Below are 21,491 nucleotides of genomic sequence, written 5' to 3' on the forward strand. Positions count from 1 at the left end.
CCTTGTTAACTACTGTGTGCTTATGTTATTAGCATCACATCATTTCATGCATTAGGAAAATCCTATTATTTCTACCAAGAGTTCATACGCCCCTGCAAGGGGCAATACAAGCATGAAGTGTCCTCTGATATGCTGTGGTAGTTGTGCTATTTATTTGTGGCCTTGTCTCAATTTGGAATGGTTAAAACAAGGTTCGCTCCTTGTATTTTAATAGTAGCTAGGATAAGTGTGGAGTCATTACTGCCATAGCTTCTTGTCTTCTTTGATAGCATGATAGCCTTTCACTTAGTTTAGCAGCATGCAGAGATGCAATGACTTGCCTGCTAGCACCTGTACCTTCCACAGCAATGGGGGAGTGGGGTTGTGTTTGTATGCTGTAGTGCAACTGCTACACACTTTACTCTGAGTGCTACCTGTGTAGCAGATGTTTTCCTGGAGCCTGATTCAGCTCATCAACCAGACATCAAACAATATTCAGATAATTTTACTCAGAATACACCCAGTGAAATGAATGAAAATGTTTGTTAGGTCCTATTAATTTCAATTTCTTGTGAATAAAACTTAGTCGAATACCATCCAGAACATACTTTCAAAAGACACACATAAAACAGGAACAGATCTGTGTTGATCAAGGTGGGCGCAACATTTTAGCCAGCATCATATACAGAGATACATACATATCACGCCCAGAGATTTTTCTGTATTTAATCAAATGTCTTCTGTAATAACCTGCAGTTCAGATTATATTACATTGGCTTGGATGAAAAAACAATAATTTTCTTCCATCGAAAGGGAGCGTCTAGCTACTTTCATTTTAATTTTATGTATAATGGGAAAAGATGATAAAAAGCACCTGGATCAATATTGCTCCATTCATTATTCCTTTAAACTTAAGTCATAATCAGTTTGGTGTGAGAAATGAAAACCTGCTTGATATACGCAGTGAACAGGTACGCCATTTACTTTTATCCCACGTTAATCAATAATTAAAGATTAAATACATTGAGACAATACCCATTTCTGGTTAAATAGAACATATTTTTAGTGGAATTAAAATGTTTGTCTGCTCATGCCAAGTGGATAGTTCCACAGATTTTCCATGAAGGCAAGTTGTCAACACCCCAAAAAGTGTCCATTTATCACAGGGGCATTGAAAAAAATGCAGGTGGCAAACAGAGCAACAAAATCATTTTGCAGCTATCTCAATGGAAGTCACTGTAAATAAAACAAGCACATGCTTGTGTTGGGAAAAGTGAAATGTTTAAAGTCCAATTATGATCTAGCAGGTATAGCAGAGTGCGATTGGCTTAGTTTCTCAATTCATTCTTGCAAGCAGCATCAATCATGGATTTTGTTTGAAAACAGCTTGATTACATCGCCACTTCTTATGCATTAGGATACACATGTGTGGCTTCAAGGGGGAAAGTTCCCATTTTCTTTACTGCAGAAGTAATGTCAGCTATCAGACAGCATCTATAATTGACTTAGGAAGAAATTCACAAGAAGGGAGGAGAGGACAAAATGCATTCAGATTGGAATTAGAAGGATTCTTCTCATCTCATCGCTTTTCTTTTCTTGGTATCCTTCCATCTTTTGCATTCCAGTCAGGTAATCTTTGAAGCGGTTGGGTACTTAAGACCCCTGGAACATGAAATACAGAGACAATCTGTGAGGGAATGTGAGAAACAGAACCAATAAAAGAGCAATACTCAAGTGACCTGTAAAGAAAGTAGATCAATATGGGGATTTGAATAAGATTAGATGCCTGACAGCTGAAGATCACAAAGCTGATAACATGACTAAATGAGGAAGTAAAGACACAGTCAATTACTCCTTTGCAACAACTTGTGGGAATAGTTGAGGCTGGACTAGACACATAACGTGCAAGGGCTTTTGGGGTGCGTTGTTACTATTTGCAAAGGCCTGGACTCTCAGTATCCAGAACAAATTCTGGCCCAACATTAATAGTTAGTTAACAGTCTCCAATATCATCCAAAGGACTCATAATAATACTGGTATATAATGCTTTAATGGCTGGGGACCAGTTTGCTTAAGGGGTCCCCTTACCCAATATGTGCCAACTTGATCACTTCAATCTGCAAAACTCACATTTCTGTAAGTGCCACACAATGTCTATATTGCATTCATCAGGAGTCACGTCTTTAGCGCCTGTATTTTGAAACTCCCTGACTATTGACATTATTTATGTCTGCTGAAAATGTTTCTGTTTCAGCAGATCTATTCAGATACATGATATGTTACGTGTTTTGTCGTGTTTCAGTATTTCTAGATTATTTTAACAGTTTCTACATGTTTTAGAAGTGTTTCAGATATGTTTTATTTTACTGTTAATTGTATTTTTATTACAGAGCAGGAGAAAACAAGCATGGTCTCTCTTCCATGTGACAGCCCTTAAGATATTTGAAGATGGCTATCGTATCTCCTCTCAGTCTCCTCTTTTACAGGCTAAACCTACCCAGCTCCTTATTGATAACTAAATAAAAGTATATGATCAGGATGCAAATGAGCAACAGTGAAAGGCCCAGTTGAGAGGAAACAAAACCTTTTCTCCAACCCAGACATTGGTGACAGATATTTTCATAGATGCAGATATATAATGCAACTATGGCAGCAAACTGAAGTCAACACTTCGATTTGATCCACTGAATGCTTATAAGTGCTACAATTAGGCAGTGGTCATCAGTGTCTAACCACCTACTTTAAGCTATCTGGTAGCCTACCTTTTGTTTTTTTTATTTAGTTGCATTTACATGATGCCCACAAGTCTGATTCTGGTTGCTTCCAATCTTCTCCCATTAACAGTTTCAGGTTCAGGCATTTAAAATATTCCAGGCGATGGCTGCAAAAGAAAGGAGCAAGAGAGTCAGATGGGTTGGAAACATTTACACTTACCCCTTTCCACATCTGCTAAATTGGTATGAAGAAAAGTTATTGTATTACAAAACTACAGTACAGTAACTACGTATTAAAGAACTAGTGTGTGTTGTTCTTCACCACCTCAAGAAATTACACTGTAGTTTATATATATATATATATATATATATATATATATATATATGTGTGTGTGTGTGTGTGTGTGTCACATTCATACTGTGAAACTGATTGATATAATTACAGTCTGTGCCTTGTTGCCTTCTAAGTTTTCATGCAAGGAAAAGTATGAAAGTAAGGTGTGCAGATAACACTCTGTCAAATAAAGAATAAAAAGTAGCCACCAAGTTAAATAGATGGGTGGTAGATAGGATTGGAGGTTTTGTGGTGCAACTACCCAGAGAGCACATGACACTGTATGCAAGGTTATGTTTCAAGTGGACTTCTCACAAAGTCTCAGTTCAGGCATAAAGCATTTTTCTATCAGCATATCAGAAGCGCACGTTTTGCAGATTGAAATGCTGTAATGCACACATACTACCAGATATTTCCTTTCATCAAGTACTAATGAATATGGAGCACAGCAAGCTACCCCAGACCCAAGAAACCATTCAAAAGAACACAGGGGAAAGAAGAGCAAGCACTGTTATAATATTTTACACCATCATTCATATATTCACATTTCCCAATGCACTTCTTGATCCAATGAAAGTATACACGTATTACATTATAACCCAAAGGATAAGCTTAGCAAAGCAGTGTATGTGAGAGAGAATGATCTTTAAAGGTTATTTTGTTTGAACTCCTTTAATGTGTTAACATTTTCAATAGTAAGATTGCTACAAGCCAAATAAAAAGCATCCTTGACCAGCCTGACCAGCAGAAGGAACATCACTGCATTTAAGTTCTTGTCTAGATTCTGCAGTTTAGGTCCTAATATAACTTGCCCTCCTAACTTGAAGGGCAATAAAATATTCTCCCACTCACACCAGTCTCTTAGAACCCCCCCTCAAAAAAAAAAAAAAAAAAAGCACCACAGATGTACTTACAAATCAGGTTTCTGTTTTGCCACAATGTCATGTTGAGGTACAGGGTAGAGGGCTTCATACGTTCTGTTAACTCCTGACCCATGAATTGCAAATGCATTAAATTTGTGAGTAGCTGGTGGAAAATAACTCCAAGGAAGATGAGCTTTTCCGTTCCATTTGGCACACGTTCTCGACACTTCAAACATTAAAGGAAGTTCTTGCTGTGTTAAAAGAAGATATGCAGATTTATCCCAGTCCTGTGAGTGTTGAAGTAATTGTGCGTTTGAGGAAGGTGGTGGTGGAGTCCTATGGTTCACTTACTTTGCACACTTTCCGTCTCCCAGAAAGCAGCAACACCAGATACTGCCCATGCCTACAAAAACATAATATAGTCATACGAGAAATACATCCATTAGCATGTCTCTAAACCAGAGGCAGCTTATAGTTCTCAGATGAAAATTGTGTAACCTGATAAAATGCAAATAACTCCTAAGCAACTTGCTATGTAAGTCAACATGAAGCCATTAAATTGCACAACTATATTTGCTTTATTCTGGACTACGTTTACAAATAAGGTAAAGGTAAGGTAAAGGACCCCTGGATGGTTAAGTCCACTCAAAGGCGACTATGGGAAGTGGTGCTCATCTCGTTTTCAGACCAAGGGATCCAGCGTTTGTCCACAGATAGCTTTCCGAGTCATGTGGCCAGCATGACTAAACCGCTTTTGGCGCAATGAAACACTGTGATGGAAGCTTACCTTCCCACCACAGCGGTACCTATTTATCTACTTGCACTGGTATACTTTTGAACTGTGAGATTGGCAGAAACTGGGACAGAGCAACAGGAGCTCACCCAGTCGCGCGAATTCAAACCTAGGGGCGTGGGTGGTGCTGTGGTCTAAACAACTGAGCTTCTTGGGCTTAGCGATCAGAAGGTCGGCAGGTCAAATCCACGTGACAGTGGTGAGATCCCATTGCTCTGTCCCTGCTCTTGCCAACCTAGCAGTTCAAAAGCACACTGATGCAAATAGATAAATAGGTGCCACTGGAGTGTCATGGTGCTCCATTGTGCCAGAAACGGTTTAGTCATGCTGGCCACATGACCTGGAAAGCTGCTTGTGGACAAACACTGGCTCCCTTGGCCTGAAGCAAGATGAGCAATACACCTCATAGTCGTCTTTGACTGGACTTACCTTTATCTTTCTTTACAAAAAAGACATTTGCTGAAGTCTTTACCAACCCACAGCCACATACACACACATCTTTATGGGCTGCTTTTAAATTCACTCATAATTGTCCATCATTTTTACTGGTTCCCCCACCCTAGCTACAGCACCACTAAAATCCCAAATTTTATATATTTTTCAGAGCTTGCCTCCCTGAATAGACTCAACAATAAAAACATACACTGCCTTTATCCTATCTTGGATTCTTTATCCTATCTTGGATTCTTCTCACTCCGATTCTGTAAGAATACAGAAATTCATTCATTGGTTAATGTTATAATACTGCAGCTGCAAATTAAAGATTCCTACAGAGCTTTACATGTAGAGTATTGGCAACCACATAGGAAAACATACAGGTGCTTTTGCTCTTAAGGACTCTGTCCCTATGCACCATCTTACCATCTCACTGTATAATAATATTAATATTAGTAATTAATTTATTAATAGTAATATTAATATCCCACCCATATGGCTGGGTTTCCCCAGCCACTCTGGGTGGCTTACAACGTATATGATATTGCACTGCACGTCAATATACATTAACTTTACAGCTCTGTTCCTTAGCTTACTGCTAAAATATAAAGACTGAGAGAAACTATAATATTTTTTTCTAGCCACAATGTAGAATCAGCAGCTACCTTCTAAAGCCACAGAACAACTCCAAGCAGAAAGACACTTCTGATACTGCTTAAGGTCTGAATGGGATTCCCTAGTGGCAAATCCTGTTCTTCACCTGCAGAAAGCTGAAAGCACTCTTGGAATTCTAGCAATCTCCCAAATACAAACGTACACATCAAGGATTCAAGCAACATAATTGCATAAGAAATTAAAGGATTTTGAAATGTTTACTTACGGACAAAACTCCACTTCTAAGTACTGCTCAGTTTGGTGATTCAAGAAGAAAGCTTCTACAACTGAAAACCAACAAAACATTGCTGCTTCATTTTAAATCATTTTTATATTTACAGTGCAAACCTATACACAGTTACATGAACTCAATCCCATTTGCTCAATATAACTTATTCCCTACTGCATTTAGGATTGCAGACTTAGGCTACAATCCTATATCCATTTACCTGGGAGTACAGCCCAATCGAACTCAGTGGGACTTGACTCTGAGTGGATACACATAGGAGAATGCTGCAAAATCTCATTTCTGCTCTAATTTTTTCGGTAGCCCACTAACTGTATATATATTTCATAATGTGCTTTGAAAATACTTTTCAAATAGCTGATAATTACCATAATCTAGAATAGTATTGCTTTTAAAACTACTGCAAAAAAGTGTTTTACAAATCCTGTGTGTGTATATACATAGGGGGAAGAAACAAAAGATTGATTCTTCCATCTTGATAAGGATGGAAACAGCTGTGGAAAATAACAGTTTTTCTACTTGATATTAGCTGTCAATCAGGTAAGTGATGCTTAGGGACTTTTACGGGATGCCTGTGTAGGTAAAATTGAACAGAACTGAGCAATCACTCATTGCACTGGCCCTAAGGAAAAGCCTTAAGTGCAAGAAACTGATGCAATATACTCCTAAAGCAATGGAATGAATGTGAAACAATTGAGAGAGCAGGGAAAGAATTTCATTCATATGTATGAAAAAGCTACTCAGGAATCCTGCTGCTACTTTCCAATGCAGTACTGATCAACGGAAACAGCTGCAAGAAATAAGAATAAAATACAAATGGCTCCCAGAAAAAGATTTCTCCTCCACCTAGGGAAGTATAAATTATGAATTCTTCATACCTTCAAGAGCAGAAAAGAAAAAGAATGGGGGAAATTGTTCCAACTGATGCTCATACAGCACATTAAAGTTTTTTTAAATACAAAATTGGCATTATTCTAGCAGGTAGCAGCATACTCAACTATTACTCTAGATTCTCCTCTAGAATGCTATGTGAACATAGCCAATTAGTGAATATTTTAAACACTATACACATTTATTGCACTGGCAATTTGAATGCATTATGCTGTGAATGTTATTTTGGCAACAATGCTGTAATGCTAAAATTCAGAAACCTATGGAGCTTGAATGCAAGATAAAGCAATATAAGCTTGATGGCATAAGAAAAAAGTTTAAAATGTGAAGATCACATAGCCAAGGAAACTTGCCAGATGACTTCACACTGATATATCATCGTGTTTAAGAAAAATAGAATCAAAGTAGTGTTGGTAACACTGAAACTCCACCTATTGAGTAGCCATCTCCATAGTGATGGAAATCAGGGAAGTCACAGTGAAAGCCCAGCTAAGATGGGGAGAGATTACGCTACTTAGACTTGGAGAAACATAGTGGCTATGTCAAACAAGACCACAAAATTTGTTGGTCCATCAAAAGCATTTTAAGGACATAAGAAGAGCCTACTGGATCAGGCCATGGCCCATCTAGCCTAGTATCCTGTTCCCATAGATGCCTATGTAAAATTGAAAGCAGGATCTGAGCTCAACAGTGGAGGTAGTTTTTAGTCGTCTTATCCAGATATCCCTGCGTCAGTAGTATGCGGCCTATAAAATGAGAGAACCAAGTTTTATAAGGCTTTTATGACTGATGATATTCAGTACTTTGGATGTCACCCAAGCTAAATCGCACTCAGAGTAGATACACTGCAATTAATGGGTCTACACTGAGCATGTCTTACAGTGATCATCACTCTTACTTTAAACAAGCTACAAAGTGGGTGGCTATTTGAAAACCTGTATTATGGTATTAGTTTGAAGCAGTTGATTTATCATCAGATCCCTTAAAGAAACAGTTGCCAATAAGAAAACCAGTGAGTTTAAGTGGCTGTAATGAAGTGTTAGAATTTGTATTATAAGATAAAAGTTATTTGGATACTCATTTAGTGAAAATTAATTTATCCAGCATAAAAGATGAGAGATTCTGATGCTATACCTCCATACTCCTCTCTAAAAGATGTACACAAGAGTCTTTATCACACAGGAAAGTTAAGCCTACGATGTGGATCTTTTAAAAACCTTGAAGCTAATGCACCGAGATTAGGGTTGCCATGTTTCAAAAAGTAAAAATCAGGACACCCCAAAAGTTGTTGAGATATTTTTTTTACCAAAACTGTGATTTTTCGATTGACTAAGATCCAGGACAAAGCACCACCTTTTGGAAATCCTTCTGCCCCAGGTATCAATTCCGCCTTTGAAATCCCAGTAATGTCCAGGAAAATCTGGACATATGGCAGCCCTAACCAATATAGTTACCAAATTTTATTGATGGGACAAATATATGGATTTTCATTCATTTTGTACATGACTACAGTATTTGGGAATGCCATATGGGAAGATCATTCAGAGGCAGTCCTTAATCACTGTCATGTATAGTAACAGATTACAGTGGTACCTCGGGTTAAGAACTTAATTCGTTCTGGAGGTCCGTTCTTAACCTGAAACTGTTCTTAACCTGAAGCACCACTTTAGCTAATGGGGCCTCCCACTGCCGCCACTGCTCAATTTCTGTTCTCATCCTGAAGCAAAGTTCTTAACCTGAGGTACTATTTCTGGGTTAGCGGAGTCTGTAACCTGAAGTGTCTGTAACCTGAAGCGTCTGTAACACAAGGTACCACTGTACTACCATTTTGTCCACTGTAACACTCTGTATATGGAATAAGCAGCTTGTGCTATAAATAGCCTATTGCTAGCATTTACACACTTGCTAATGAGCATATGTTGTAGCATATCCCCATAACTATTTGCAAAACCACTTTCCCCTTTGAGGCAGGGGCCTGTCCTTTTGTACTGTTTGCACCATATAAACTGGTAATAATAATAATAATAATAATAATAATAATAATAATAATGCCCCTGTAGGTTTCATAGCATTGTATTTCTTTAGGCTTTCACAAGCTGTGTGACAATTTCTACAAAGAACCTGGCATTAATAACATTAGTTTTGATTCAGATCTGGATAATTAGATGATTGTTTACCATAAAATTCCAAGACAAGCATAGTAATATATTTCTTTACCTAGGAGGCAGAATTGCGGAGAGCATGCTCAAAAAAAGAACATGGATTTAATGAAAATTGCCTGCCTTTTGATATAACCTAAAATAGATTACTCGATATATAAATGGTAATTGATGTTTACAACACAGTTATAATATTTATCCAGGTTGCATAACCCCTAATAATTTGCAATAAGTAGCCTTCCCATTAAAAATTAAATGACCCTTCTGCCCCACTATATTACATTATATCCCAGCTAGAAGAGGACAGAGGGTGAAAGAAACAGCTGTGGGTGGAAGGGGAGCCTCTCCTCACCCTTTGGACCCCTGGCAAAGCTGCTGCACCTGGAACTGGTTGTGGAAAGTGCAGCTGAATGGGACACAGCTGTGGGCGGTCTGAGGCAGTGCCTTGGGTCTACGCATAAAGAGCAAGTTTAGAGTGAGAGACTAGGCTGATGTTTGCTGTTTCAAGTATCTTTTTGTTGTGAAACCTTTGTGGGTAAGCTCAGAGTTTGCTGGACTCCAGGTGAGAAACCCAGAGGATGATAGGGTGTGACCGAAGGAAAATGAATATATTTTATTTTACTTTATTTATTTATATACACAAAAACAGCCCTACGTATTAATGCAGTACTTATATGTAACTGTGTATTTTTGTAATATTATGTTTAAGTTGTTTGCTGTTGCTTCAGTTTTTTGTACTCTGATCTCTAAGAATATATATTTAATATATTAATCAGTATAGAAATTAGATATTAAATAATCAATCAATACTGGAAAGAAATCTGAATGTTTAGGGCACTTGGAACTCCTAACTAGGCTTCATTCATTTCTCTGTTTTGAATCAGCTTCTCTGATAGTCACAGGATTCTGCATAATACTAATGGAAAGCTCATTCTCTCAATGTAGATCTTTATATAACCAAAACAGCACCATCTAGCCACATCAGCAGGCTCAGGGTAACCCAAAGTTTTACAGAAGTAGAGGATGGGAAAAGGAGGGGCGGTGGGAGGGGAATAGGGGAACTACAACCCCTCACAGCATAATCAGTGTTGAGCATATTCAGTGGGCACAAAATGATGAATCTGATGGGGGAGAAAAATGGAAAGCTGAGGTGGAATGGAATACTCTGAAAAATGGCAGAGTTGTCTCTCTGCAAGCTTGAACAAGAGCATAACCTGTTGTTGCATTTCTTTAAACAAAGTTCAGCATTTCTCTTTACAGGAATGCCAGCCTGTACTCAAGACATGCTGCCAGAATATACATGACAGAACCTTGCAAAAAGATTGATTCACTTACCCTCATAGTCCCACAGTCCATTGAATGGTTTTCCAGGTTCACCAGGAGGAGCTGGAGGATCGTTAAAAAATGGAGCACACACTTCTATCATCATTCCAGCATCTTCACCTGTCAACTTGATTGTTACTGGATCATGACTCACTGGTAAGCTGTTCCATGTATCTTCAATTTTAAACTCCATCTAAATATTATATTGTAAACTTAAAATGATTATTTTTGCTTAATACTAAGAAGTTTGCCACTAATATTTTTTTTTGTTTCGTTAAAAAACCAACCAACCTGCAGTGTCACTATATCCCTGCTTCATTCAACCCTCTGCTGTTGTTTAAATTCACAGCTTTCATCTACAGTCATACTTCATGTTACAGACACTTCAGGTTACGTCTTTTCAAGTTGCGTCCCGTGGTGACCCGGAAGTACCAGAAAGGGTTACTTTTGGGTTTCGCCGCTTGCGCATGCGCAGAAGCGCTAAATCGTGCCATGCACCTGCGCAGATACGGCGCTTCAGGTTGCGCTCTTTTCAGGTTGTGAACGGGCCTCCGGAACGGATCCCATTCGCAACCAGAGGTACCACTGTATGTCCTTCCACCCCGCTCTACTCAAACTTCTGCCATTGTGGCGGTGAAAAGGGAAAACACTGAAATGGGCAGAAATGCTTTTCTGAACTTCTCAGCTGCCTCACGTGAGAGAGAAAGAATGAGGAGCCATCAAACATTCCATAGTACTTTCTCACAATGTATTTTACTTCTGGTACCATATGTTGTTTTCAACATGAAGTTCCAGATTCAATGTAGTAATTTAGCAGAAATGTTTTCTTAACAGACAGACACCCATATATGTACAACATTCATCAACTGAACTTAATACTCTCTAACTGAACAAACTGATGGGCTTGCTCTTAAGATACAGTAATATATATCAGCATGGGTTATGCGTTCAAAAGGGGCTGCAGAACAGAAGAAAGGAGGAGGCATGGAAATGGGATGTGGTCTTTGTGCAAGGGGTTGAAAAACAAGGAGAAAGGGGAGGGGAGGGAAATAATGGTGTGTGTATGGAAAGGGAGATGCACAATGGGAGAGAGGGTAAGGTGTGGAAATAAGGGTGATCTGTGTGCAGTGGCGGAGCTAGCCACTCCGGCACCCGGAAAAGCAGGGTGGGGTGATCCGCCCACAGGGCGATTGGTGAGGCAGCACAATCCTGGGGGGGACCAATCGCGACGCGATCCTCTGGGGGGGGATCACGGCGCAGCGACGTGATCCTCCCGGTGGGGGACCAATTGCAGCGCGGTGATGCGATCCTCCCCGCGGGAGCAGCGCGATCTGCCCGGGGGAGGTTGTCTCTCCCCCCTGGGATGACACCCGGGGTGGACTGCCCCCACCACACACCCCTTCCTATGCCCTTGTCTGTGTGCAAGGAGAGTTGAGAAAACTATGGACAAGGGGTGCGGAAAAAAGAGAATGAAGGTGCAAAGCGGGTTGCAAAATAAGATGGAGTAGGTGGCATGGGAATGGGGTTGAAGATGAAAGCAGGGGTGCGAAAGAGTCTGGATAATAGGCCGGATTGGTAGCTTCATAACTGGGCAAAGGGCAGAAAGGGTGCTTAGTAGTGTGGTAGGAGGTTGCAGGAGGTTATAATGGAGGTGGACAAAAGTGAGGAGGCATGGACATGGGAGCAAAGGTGAAAACAGGGATGCAAAGTGTGGTTGCACAATAGAGTAGAAGAGAGAAGTAGCTTCCAGAATAGGGTTGGGAAGGTGAAAAGTGAGCTTAGTAGCAGTGGGAAGGGGGAGCTCTAGGGCCATGGTTCCCAATGTGGGGCACATGCCCCACAAGGGGCAATTTGATTTTTAAGGGGGGCAATTCAAGAATGCGTTATTAACCCTGAATGGCCTTTTAGGCTTCCTCCACGTGAACAGGAGTTCAGTTTTTTAATAATTATATATCAAGGGGGGGAGCAGGATTTTAGAGATGCTTAGGTGGGACATGGCCAAAAAAAGGTTGGGAACCACTGCTCTAGGGGGTTAATGTGGGAAGAATAATCGTGGGGTGTGAATGGAGCAGACAGGTCCATACACAGCTGCTAGTAACTTTAATAGCATTTATAATCTCTCAACTCCTACCCATTATTGGAAGCGACACAACATTATTGCAATGGAGAGATGCAAGTCAACCAATTGCATCTGTTACTGGAAGTTCCATTAAGATCTTGGTATAGAGTTATTACATACGCAGGAGAATTAAATGACTTGCTGCAACACCATACCTTTTCCAGTACCTGACTGTTCATGCCTATTTTCACCACAGGGTGTCCACAGTGATCTCAACTTTAACTGGTATAAATATGCAAATCTACTGTCGTCCTCCAAATAAAGTTATATTTCCACAGCAGTATTGGTGCTGAACAAATGGCCTGCCTACGGATAAAGTAGAACATGTTAAAGTTGAAATGCAACTATATATCCTCTGCAAATTTATGATAAAAATAAAATTTCCTTGTAATTAGTCTTGGAAATCTACTCATGCAATATCTTCTAAGAACTTAAGAGTGAGCTGAATCAGACCAGTGGCCAATTTCTTCCAGCATTCTGGCCAGTCAGATGCTTTGGGGAAGCAACTTTGCAAGCAGGTCATGAGGGCAACAGCATGTTACTCTTCTGTTGTTTCCAGCAACATGTATTCAGAAGCATACTGCCTCCAATAATGGAAGAACAACACATCCATCAGGGAAAGTAGCCACTGATAGCCTTGTGCTCTATGAATTTGTTGAATCTTCTTTAAAAGCCTTCCAAGTTGGTGGCAATCACTGCCTCTCATGGAAACAAATGTCATAGTTTCACAGTTTTGTCTGCCCTGAAAATTCCTATGTTCAGCTTCAATGGATGACCCTAAATGCCAGTGTTGTGAAAGAGAGAAAAACTTTGCTCTCTCTGTTTTCTCTAGACCATGCATAATTTTATACACTTCTGTTACGGAACCTACTATTTTCTTTGAACTAAAAAGCCCTAAATGCTGTAATATTTCCTTCTACATGGCTGCCTCCAACTGGTACATAACATAGTAGTTGATTGGCATTCTGTGGTCCATCAGCTTATCCTTGTGCTCTACAACTTGCACTTGCTGCCTGTAGCCTTCCAGGTATCATCACCCTGAGCAGTTTTAAGTATACTTTAACACACAATACACAAAACAAGGCATTGTAAATAATGTGCAGTTCATACTTCAGCATCAATCCACCCACAAAGCAATCAAAAGACAATAGTTTAGACACTCAAATGTGTGACTAATATAAAAGTCAAAACTTTTTTCTCAATACTGTATGAGAAAAGAGTTTAAAGGAGTTAAGCTGACTGGCAAGTTGAGTTGAGCATATCAAGAAAGGAGGTGCAATTCCTACACGTCATCTGATTTATCCAGGAACCAGTTCCCCCACCTTGTCTAAATTATACATCTTCCTGTCCATACCTGCAGAAATATTGCTCTATTTAACTCTTTCCCTCCTTAACTAATTGCCTGTGGTAAAAAGAAACTTTAAAAGCAGGACTGGGAAAATGTGAGCTAATTACAAATTGACTGAAGGATAGCTCCATCATTAAAATTGCCTGCAATTGGCGGGTCAATGGTAGGGAATTTGGTCTCTAGTTTTTCCCAAAAGGATGTGAGTTGGTTCCAATATCCTGTCAATGTCTGCTTGTTGGGGCAAGGGGGGCTATATATGCTAATTATGATTAGAACTAAGTTTGAAGAGCTCAGGAGGAATGCTTGGGCAATATTATTACATGGCTGGAGGGAAATAATTTTGAGATTAGACTGCTGGGCACAAAGAAAATTAGTCCTGCTTTATATCGACCCATGATGTTGGATTTGTGGGCTAGGAGGGAATACGAGTTGTATCCCAATTGAGGGATAGCTCAGTCAGAAGAGCATGAGACTCTCAAACTCAGGGTTCAAGCCCCACATTGGGTAAAAGATTCCTGCATTGCAGGGGGTTGGACTAGATGACCCATGGGATCTTGTCCAACCCCACAATTTTACAATTCTATGCTGCTGTACCGTTTGCATGCCCACAAAGGACATCAGGTTTCCAGAACTTGGGGAGGAACTTGGGAACTACTAGCAGTGGAGAAGGGGCAACACAAAGTGTTAACACATCCCATTAATCACCATCCAGTATTGTGTGTAGGTCACACTGCGATAAGAGTTCAATAGAGAGTGCTTATGTGTGGGTGGGGAAAAAATCAGATCTGCCTGACTCTATGTGCATTAACACTTTGGAATATACACTCTCTAACACAACATTGTGTGTGTAAGTGCAAGAATCGCTCTTTCCGCAGGATGCCGACATACTGTACTGATGAAGAGGGCAGTGAGACACATCCCGAGCATCTCTTATCTCCTCTCTGCAGAGTAGAAATCTATTGCAATGACTGTTCTGGGCAGTCGATGCGGGGAGCCCTCTTCGATTTAAACCAGGTCCTTCTCCCCTCTCCCCACCCCCGTTCGGTTGCCAACGTTTTCCGCCGGGGAGGACCCTCTGCCTCTGGTAACTGCGCGAGACGAAAAACTTTCAGCTGCCACCATTTCAGCTCCCCGCGCCACCCTTTTAAAAACACCGAGGAGCGTTAGGGAAGCAAGTTGCTTCAAAAGCAGGAAGAGAGGGAAGGAAATCCAGTCCTGCGACCGGGCATTGGGCGGCTGGCAGCCAACTTTGCTCAGGAGGAGGCCCCGTTGGATTTAATGGGGCTCCCTCCCAGCTAGGACTGCAGCCTAACAGGTCTACTCGGAAGTAATTGGTCCCTGGGAGATGGAGATACTTACTTCCGCGTAAGCGCGCCTACAAACACACAGCGGTTGCCCACTCACCGCTCAGTTTTGTTCCTCAGCCGCTTCCTCGCACAGCCTGAAGGAAGAGGCGGGCACGTGATGCTTTTTTTTCCCCTTTCCCCCTTTTAAACCAATGGGAAAAGTCATCTCCTTCGCCTAGATTCCGATTGGCGGCCTGAGTCAGGCGCGTCATATGCGGACCCGTCTCCTCCTCCTCCTTCGTTTTCTTCCACTCATCTTGTGTTTTTTGCTTCTTTTCCTGTCCGTCGGTCGTTATGGTAATCGGCGGCGTTGAGGTGGCGAGTTAACCAGGTGTCTCGCGCCGGTCTCTTACGGGGGAGGTCTGTGATTGGTCCAGAACGGGGAATTAGGCGAGGCGGGGAGCAGCTGCGGCTTCACGCGCACGGCGGGGTTCCAACCGTCAGTCCCGGTCCATGTGTGGGAAGAGAGTGAGAGAGAGGGTCGCGTGTGTTCCACCCCCACATTTCTTCCAAGAGAGCAATGTGACGCGCAACAGGCGACCTCGTCTGAAAAGAAACGTGTGTATTACATACACTTGTCGGCGGGTATGGGGAGGCATTTTTCTTCAGTTAACGCTTCCTCTTAAATTAATAGTTTCTCCTATGGGTTTATGCCAGAATAAACCTTTCAGCCTAGTCATATATCTCGCTGGCATAGTCCATGTCTACTTTAGAGGTCCTTTCAGACGGGGTTTTTCATTGCAATAAGCTCTTTTGCACAATAATGGTGCATTTAGGGGTGGGTTTGTTCAGTTTTAGTATTAGTGGTTCTGAAATGCTTTCCCCCAGTGTTTCCACATAATTGCTGTTGGGAGAGACTATAACACAACAAAAGCGGGATAAAAAAAGCCCCTTGCTCCATAATGGTGGTTGTAACTTTTTGCTGATATCCCATAACTTTCTATACAACTTATGTACCGGTTGGAAATGAAGCAGTAGGACAACCCCAAAACTTTTGCAGGGACAAATGGTTGTGGATTTTTGTGTGTGAATAGTGTTGAATGAAGGATGGTGTATGACCGTTCTGATTGCATCATGGACACAAATAATCATGAACATGCAATAAAAAGGTTGTGTTGAAGGACTGTTCTTATTTTTATCTTTTTAAACTTTATAATGGTACACTGATGAGCTGCTGTAGGCTGGGGGAGTTTTATATTTGATATCCATGGGACCATGGGCATAGCCAAGAATTTTGTGAGGGAAGGAAGGCCTTTTGTTAGGGAAGGCAGAACCTCAGTTTGAACCCTGCCCGCCCGCTGCACCCATGCATGGGACTATAGCTTTGAAAAGTGAGTTTCCATTATGATGTTTGATAGAGCATTTTTCTTTCAGAATTATTTCCACATGCCCTATCTTTCTGTAAATAGGACACTTGTAGATTCTGAGGAGAATTCAGTTAGAAACTAAAGTTAGAAATGAATGGAAGTAAATTACTGTAGATTTTGCTGCTTACATTTATCTGACTTTTACAGGTTTTGTATTTACCTTGATGAGAGGGAGTTCATTTGGTCAGAAACCTTATTGTGCAACCTTCCAGGTTAAAATATGGAAGGAGCGACTGATTTTCCAAGAGTTCAAAGTAAGTTCTGCATATGAGTTCATTCAGATCTATACTGCTAGTTGATGTGTTTCATGGAAAAGCTTAAACAGAAGTTTTCTTTTTATAAAAACAAAGTGGGGGCCAATAACAGCTTAGGTGTTCTTCTGGAGCTGTTGCTCTATGTGAAGGTGCAGATAACATCAAAGACCACAAGTGCCTGTTACCTGCTTTTGCTGGTATTCTGTGCACTCCTATCTGGAGAGAGCAGACCTGGTGTCTGTTATTTTAACATGTATTCTGTCCAAATTAGACTATTGTAATAGTGTCTACATAGGGCTGTCTATATTTGTTTGCCAGCAGGAGTTATGCAACTCAAATTATACCAATCCTGTACCACTTGCATTGCTTACCAGTTTGTTTCTGGGCTTAGTTTAAGTTGCTGGTTTTGCCCTTTAAGGCCTACATTGTTTTGGACTAGGTTATCTGAAGTATTGCCTACTGTCACGAACCTGCCAATGTCTTAAGATCAGCCTCATAGTCAGGTTTATGGTCCTTGAAGAAATACCACTAGTCACCAGAGACTGACAATTTTATGTGGTGCCCCACATCTGTGGAATTTCCTTCTCAGACAACTTTGTCAGGCCCCTATTTGGTTGTTTTTCAGTGAACTCTAAATGTTTCTCTTAGCTTTTCCTGAGTTATTTGTTACGTTTGTCTTTCTGGTTAAATTTCCCTCAGTGGGAGTGATGTATTTAATTTTAAGTTGTATCTCCTATTTGATTGTAATTATTTTTATCAGTGGTTGGAAAGTGCTTTGTGAACTCATTGTTCTTTAAGAGGATCTATCTCTCTCACTTAGGCTGTAATCCAAACCTCCTTTGTACCACCTGAGGGTTTGGATTGGGCAAAAATATTTCTCTCTCCAGACTTGCTGGCCACTGCTCATGGAGCACAGTCAGTAGAACCCCCTGACTGGTCCAGTGTCCTGCAGTGGCCAACGAAATTCCTATTGGAAACCTTCAAGAAGGACTTGGGTGTAATAGCATTTCCCCAACTTGTCATCCCGTCCCCATACAGAGGCATACTGTCTCAAACTGTGGAGGTAGAACATATCCATCGTGGTTAGTAGCTATAGCCTTATTCTCCATAAAATTCTCTAATCCTGTTTTAAAACTGTCAAAGTTAGTGTCTGCTTTTACATCTTGTGGGAGTGAGTTCCATGGTTTAACTCTCTGCTGAGTGAAGTACTTTCTGTTCAGACTCTTCCAGCATTGAGTTTCATTGGACAACCCCCCCCCCCTTCTAGTAACATGCATGGGATTGTGAGAATTTCCATTACATTTTTCTTATGCTTTGTAAATCTTTCACCCTTTCAAGTTCATGTTCATTTCCATCAAATGAAACAGTAATAATGTATATAAAACAGAAATATGAAAAGAGGCAAAATGTTACTTCAACATCAAGATAAACATTCCTCCTTTTATAGAGCAAACACAGTGGCTGTTTCATAAAGACTAGCACTGTAGATCTGGTGAATACGCTGCATATGACAGCTTAATCAAATTGGTGCTGGAATATTAGCATCACAAAGTGAAACACTAAGCATTTGTTTTCAGGGAGTTTCAAAGGTGCTCTTGTTACATCATTGAAAAAGCTGTGATACTTCTGTTCTGTTTAAATTTCATTTACCTAACATGCTCAGAAAATGTTAATAGCCACCACTGGGAGCCAGGTGTTAACATATGAAAACACATTTATTCTTGGTCTACTGCAGCTTCTTAATATAGTTGCCTACTAGTGTTTTGCAATTCCAAAGCATGCCTAATCAACTCAATACTGACAGCCGATGAATGGGTTACAATAAATGAAAAACTGTTTGTTTTCACTGCCATCCATTACTACATCACTTTAACTTCTTCCCCTGCATAACTCTTGCCCCAGACATTCCTTTAAAATTTTCAACTTGGCAAATCTAGAAAGATACCGTTTTCAGACCCAAAGGAGCATCTACTTTTACTGTAATGTTAGGTTCCATATATTTCATATTTTTATGTAACCCTCCCTGGCATGTTTGGGAGAGGCAGTAAATAAATGAATACAGTTTTACTGTAATTCTGAATTGACAAATACCTGACAAAATGTTCCCCAAAATTATAACTCTAATCTCAGTGACGTATCAATTACACCCTTAAGTGAGAGCTAACTAGGGCAGGAGAATGATAATATTCAGATTTTGGGAATACTTCTGGAGCCAGTATTGCTCCTTAAGGGTTTGGATACTGCTGTTGCCAGATGTGCTTTTACTCAGCTTCAGCTAGTGCAGCAAATGCAGTCTTCCCAGAATAAGACAGTTCTTGTCACTGCTGCACATGCTTTGGCTACATCATTGTTGAATTATTGAAATCCCCTCCGTGTGGAGCTGCTTCCAAAGCATGTTTGGATGCTGCAGCCAGTCAAGAATACTGCTGTCAGTAATTCTGAGGATGTTATTCAGTATTACTCAATCTCCATTTTCTTCCAATATGTTGGTGCAGATAATGACCTTGAGAGCCATAAATGCATTGGCCTAGGGTAGAACTCCTTGCTGAGATCTTGCCTGCTTGTTAAGATCATCTGGAGAGTCTCTGCTCTGCCTTCCACCTGTATCAGAAGCCTAAATTGATCGGTTTCCTAGAGTAACACCTAGGTTCTAGGGCACCCTTCCCCAGGTGGCACTGCTGGATGTATAGCCTTTTGCAAAACTATTAAAACTGTCCTCCTTAAAAGTTTTATATGTTTTATAAATGACTTAGAAGGCACCAGCCTAACAGGAAAGGAGCAAATATGTGTTGAAATGAATTAAACATGTAAAAATATTGTTATTTAAATGACTGAATTAATATCACATGAAGGATAATGTACAAGAGTCAACATACATCAAAGATAATCAGTAGAACCCCAGTTTAAGAAAAGTCCAACCAATTTGAAATCTGTCAAGTGAACTCTTATTTTAGGCAAATTGGTAGCAAAGATGAATAAGGTGACGCCAAATAATGTTTTACTATCTTCTTACATTTTGGGTGCTGGAATTCAACAAACATGTTGGTAAATAAAATTTGGTGAAGAAAACTACTTACTGTGCAAGCCAATGCATTATTAGTTGGAAGTGGTCCACTGTGATTCATGAAACTTACTCTCAAATAAGTATGTATGGATTGCAATAAACTTTTCTTTGTTGAATTCGTGTTGAAAGGTTTTTTGAAAAAGTGTATTCTTTTATAACAATAAAGGAAACAGAATTCACAGTGAAAAGTGATTAGAACTGTGATCTATAAACTGTATTGCATTTTAAGTTATATGTTGTCAAAATAAATGTTGTCTTCATAAGGTAAGGTCAGGAAGCAAATGTATTAGGAGAAATATTTCTAGTTGAATTTCATAACATAAACTATCAGTCCTGCAAATTAAGGGATTAATTTGTTTCAGATCAAAGGCTAAATGATGTGCCCCAGCAACTTCAGACAGAGAATCTAACAAGAACTACCTTTGAACAGGTAAATTTATTTCCTGGTGTTTACATTGCTGTAAGCCACTAAAATGATGCACTGTAGAAAGATGTTGGAAAGGTTACTATTTTTTAGACCTCTCTACAAATCCAAGTTTTCATATATTATTGCATATATTATTGACACTATAGCATGGAGGAGCTTAAAAGTTTGTTTGTAGTTAGAAGCTACCCAGGTGTTTTTTTTAGGAACTTTTTATACCAGACGTTTTCAACCTTTTTGAGCACACCACTCCCTTGACCTTCTTTCTGCAGCACCCCTGTGGGGCTCAGGAGCCCAGTTATGTCATCCCTTGCCTGCAGAACTGGCCGCCTCTCACCTGTTTTCGAACATACTGCCTTGTGGAGTGTTCATTCAGCCTCCTTTCCTCTCCCCTCTCCTTGGGAGTCCTCTGGACAACCAATGCTGCTTCTCCTGGTCTCTGAGTTGCCACCCCCTGCCCCAAAGAGAGATGCTTCCTCACAGTGCCCCACAGGAGTCTGGGAAGAGGATGCCCCCAACCTTAGTGACCCAACTGAGACTGGCTAAAGTTGAATGAGGCCAGCACCTTACCTTGGGAGGCAGCAGTGGGTGCTGCCGGGCCTGCATGGCAGAAAGGCTCTTCTTCAGCACCAGGCACTCAGCTCCCAGGCAGGTATTGCACACAGCAAGCACAATAAAGGTACCTGCCTGCCTGCCTGCCTGCCCTCTCACTTGTCTTCCTGTTCCCAACAGCAAGGGCTGGCAGACTGGCTGTTTGGGCTCCATTGCCCGCTATGTTGCTTACTCTGAGGCTGCCTTAACTTCTGTCACCCAGCACCCCCTGGCCAGCCCCAGAGGCACTATTTGCCTGCATAGCATGTAGCCAGACATGCTGCAACAAACAGTCATTCAAGACACTTGGAGGCAGAGATGCAAGAGGGGATCCGAGGAGGAAGGGAAAGAATGAGGGATGGAGGCCAGGGTTGCCCACGGCACCCCGACTGTCATTGAAGGCACCCCAGGGTGCTGTGCCACACTGGTTGAAAACCACTATTTTATACAGTACTAATTTTTAGAATATTGCCCATAAATACATATCTGCAGAATTGTGGATTAAAATAACAGAATCCATACAATAGAGACGAATGGGCTTTGGATTCATACACTTGCTCCTCTTAGCCTTTTATCCCCCTCATCC

The 21,491-nt window shown here is 40.7% G+C and overlaps 2 protein-coding genes across 8 annotated transcripts in view; one reads left to right on the forward strand and one right to left on the reverse strand.

Moving 5' to 3' along the window:
- Positions 1-1,654: 1,654 nt before the first annotated feature.
- Positions 1,655-15,369, reverse strand: LOC128421118 (UPF0462 protein C4orf33-like). 3 transcript variants are annotated; one of them, XM_053403412.1, is made up of 8 exons: positions 15,219-15,344; positions 12,667-12,817; positions 10,405-10,585; positions 5,999-6,059; positions 4,242-4,293; positions 3,942-4,141; positions 2,742-2,860; positions 1,655-1,666 (listed from the first exon to the last, which is right to left on the reverse strand). In XM_053403412.1, exons 2-7 carry the CDS (start codon positions 12,688-12,690, stop codon positions 2,758-2,760), a joined length of 621 nt encoding a protein of 206 aa, XP_053259387.1. In that variant the 5' UTR covers positions 12,691-12,817; positions 15,219-15,344; the 3' UTR covers positions 1,655-1,666; positions 2,742-2,757. The 3 variants fall into 3 exon arrangements, with proteins under 3 accessions (XP_053259387.1, XP_053259385.1, XP_053259388.1); XM_053403410.1 differs by lacking the exon at positions 1,655-1,666 and having other exon boundaries at positions 2,647-2,860; positions 15,264-15,369; XM_053403413.1 differs by lacking the exon at positions 1,655-1,666 and having other exon boundaries at positions 2,647-2,860; positions 12,667-12,813; positions 15,264-15,344.
- Positions 15,370-15,417: 48 nt separating this feature from the next.
- Positions 15,418-21,491, forward strand: part of SCLT1 (sodium channel and clathrin linker 1) — a 50,339-nt gene continuing 44,265 nt past the window's right edge. For 2 of the 5 annotated variants that reach the window (XM_053403403.1, XM_053403407.1), the window contains exons 1-3: positions 15,558-15,763; positions 16,720-16,826; positions 20,253-20,320. In XM_053403403.1, the coding sequence (XP_053259378.1) occupies positions 16,793-16,826; positions 20,253-20,320 (102 nt within the window). In that variant the 5' untranslated portion in view covers positions 15,558-15,763; positions 16,720-16,792. Of the gene's footprint in view, positions 15,537-15,556; positions 15,764-16,719; positions 16,827-20,252; positions 20,321-21,491 lie in introns of those variants that run through there. The other 3 variants (XM_053403405.1, XM_053403404.1, XM_053403408.1) reach the window with 3 other exon arrangements.

This window comes from Podarcis raffonei, chromosome 9, assembly GCF_027172205.1.
Source record: "Podarcis raffonei isolate rPodRaf1 chromosome 9, rPodRaf1.pri, whole genome shotgun sequence".
NCBI lineage: Eukaryota > Metazoa > Chordata > Lepidosauria > Squamata > Lacertidae > Podarcis > Podarcis raffonei.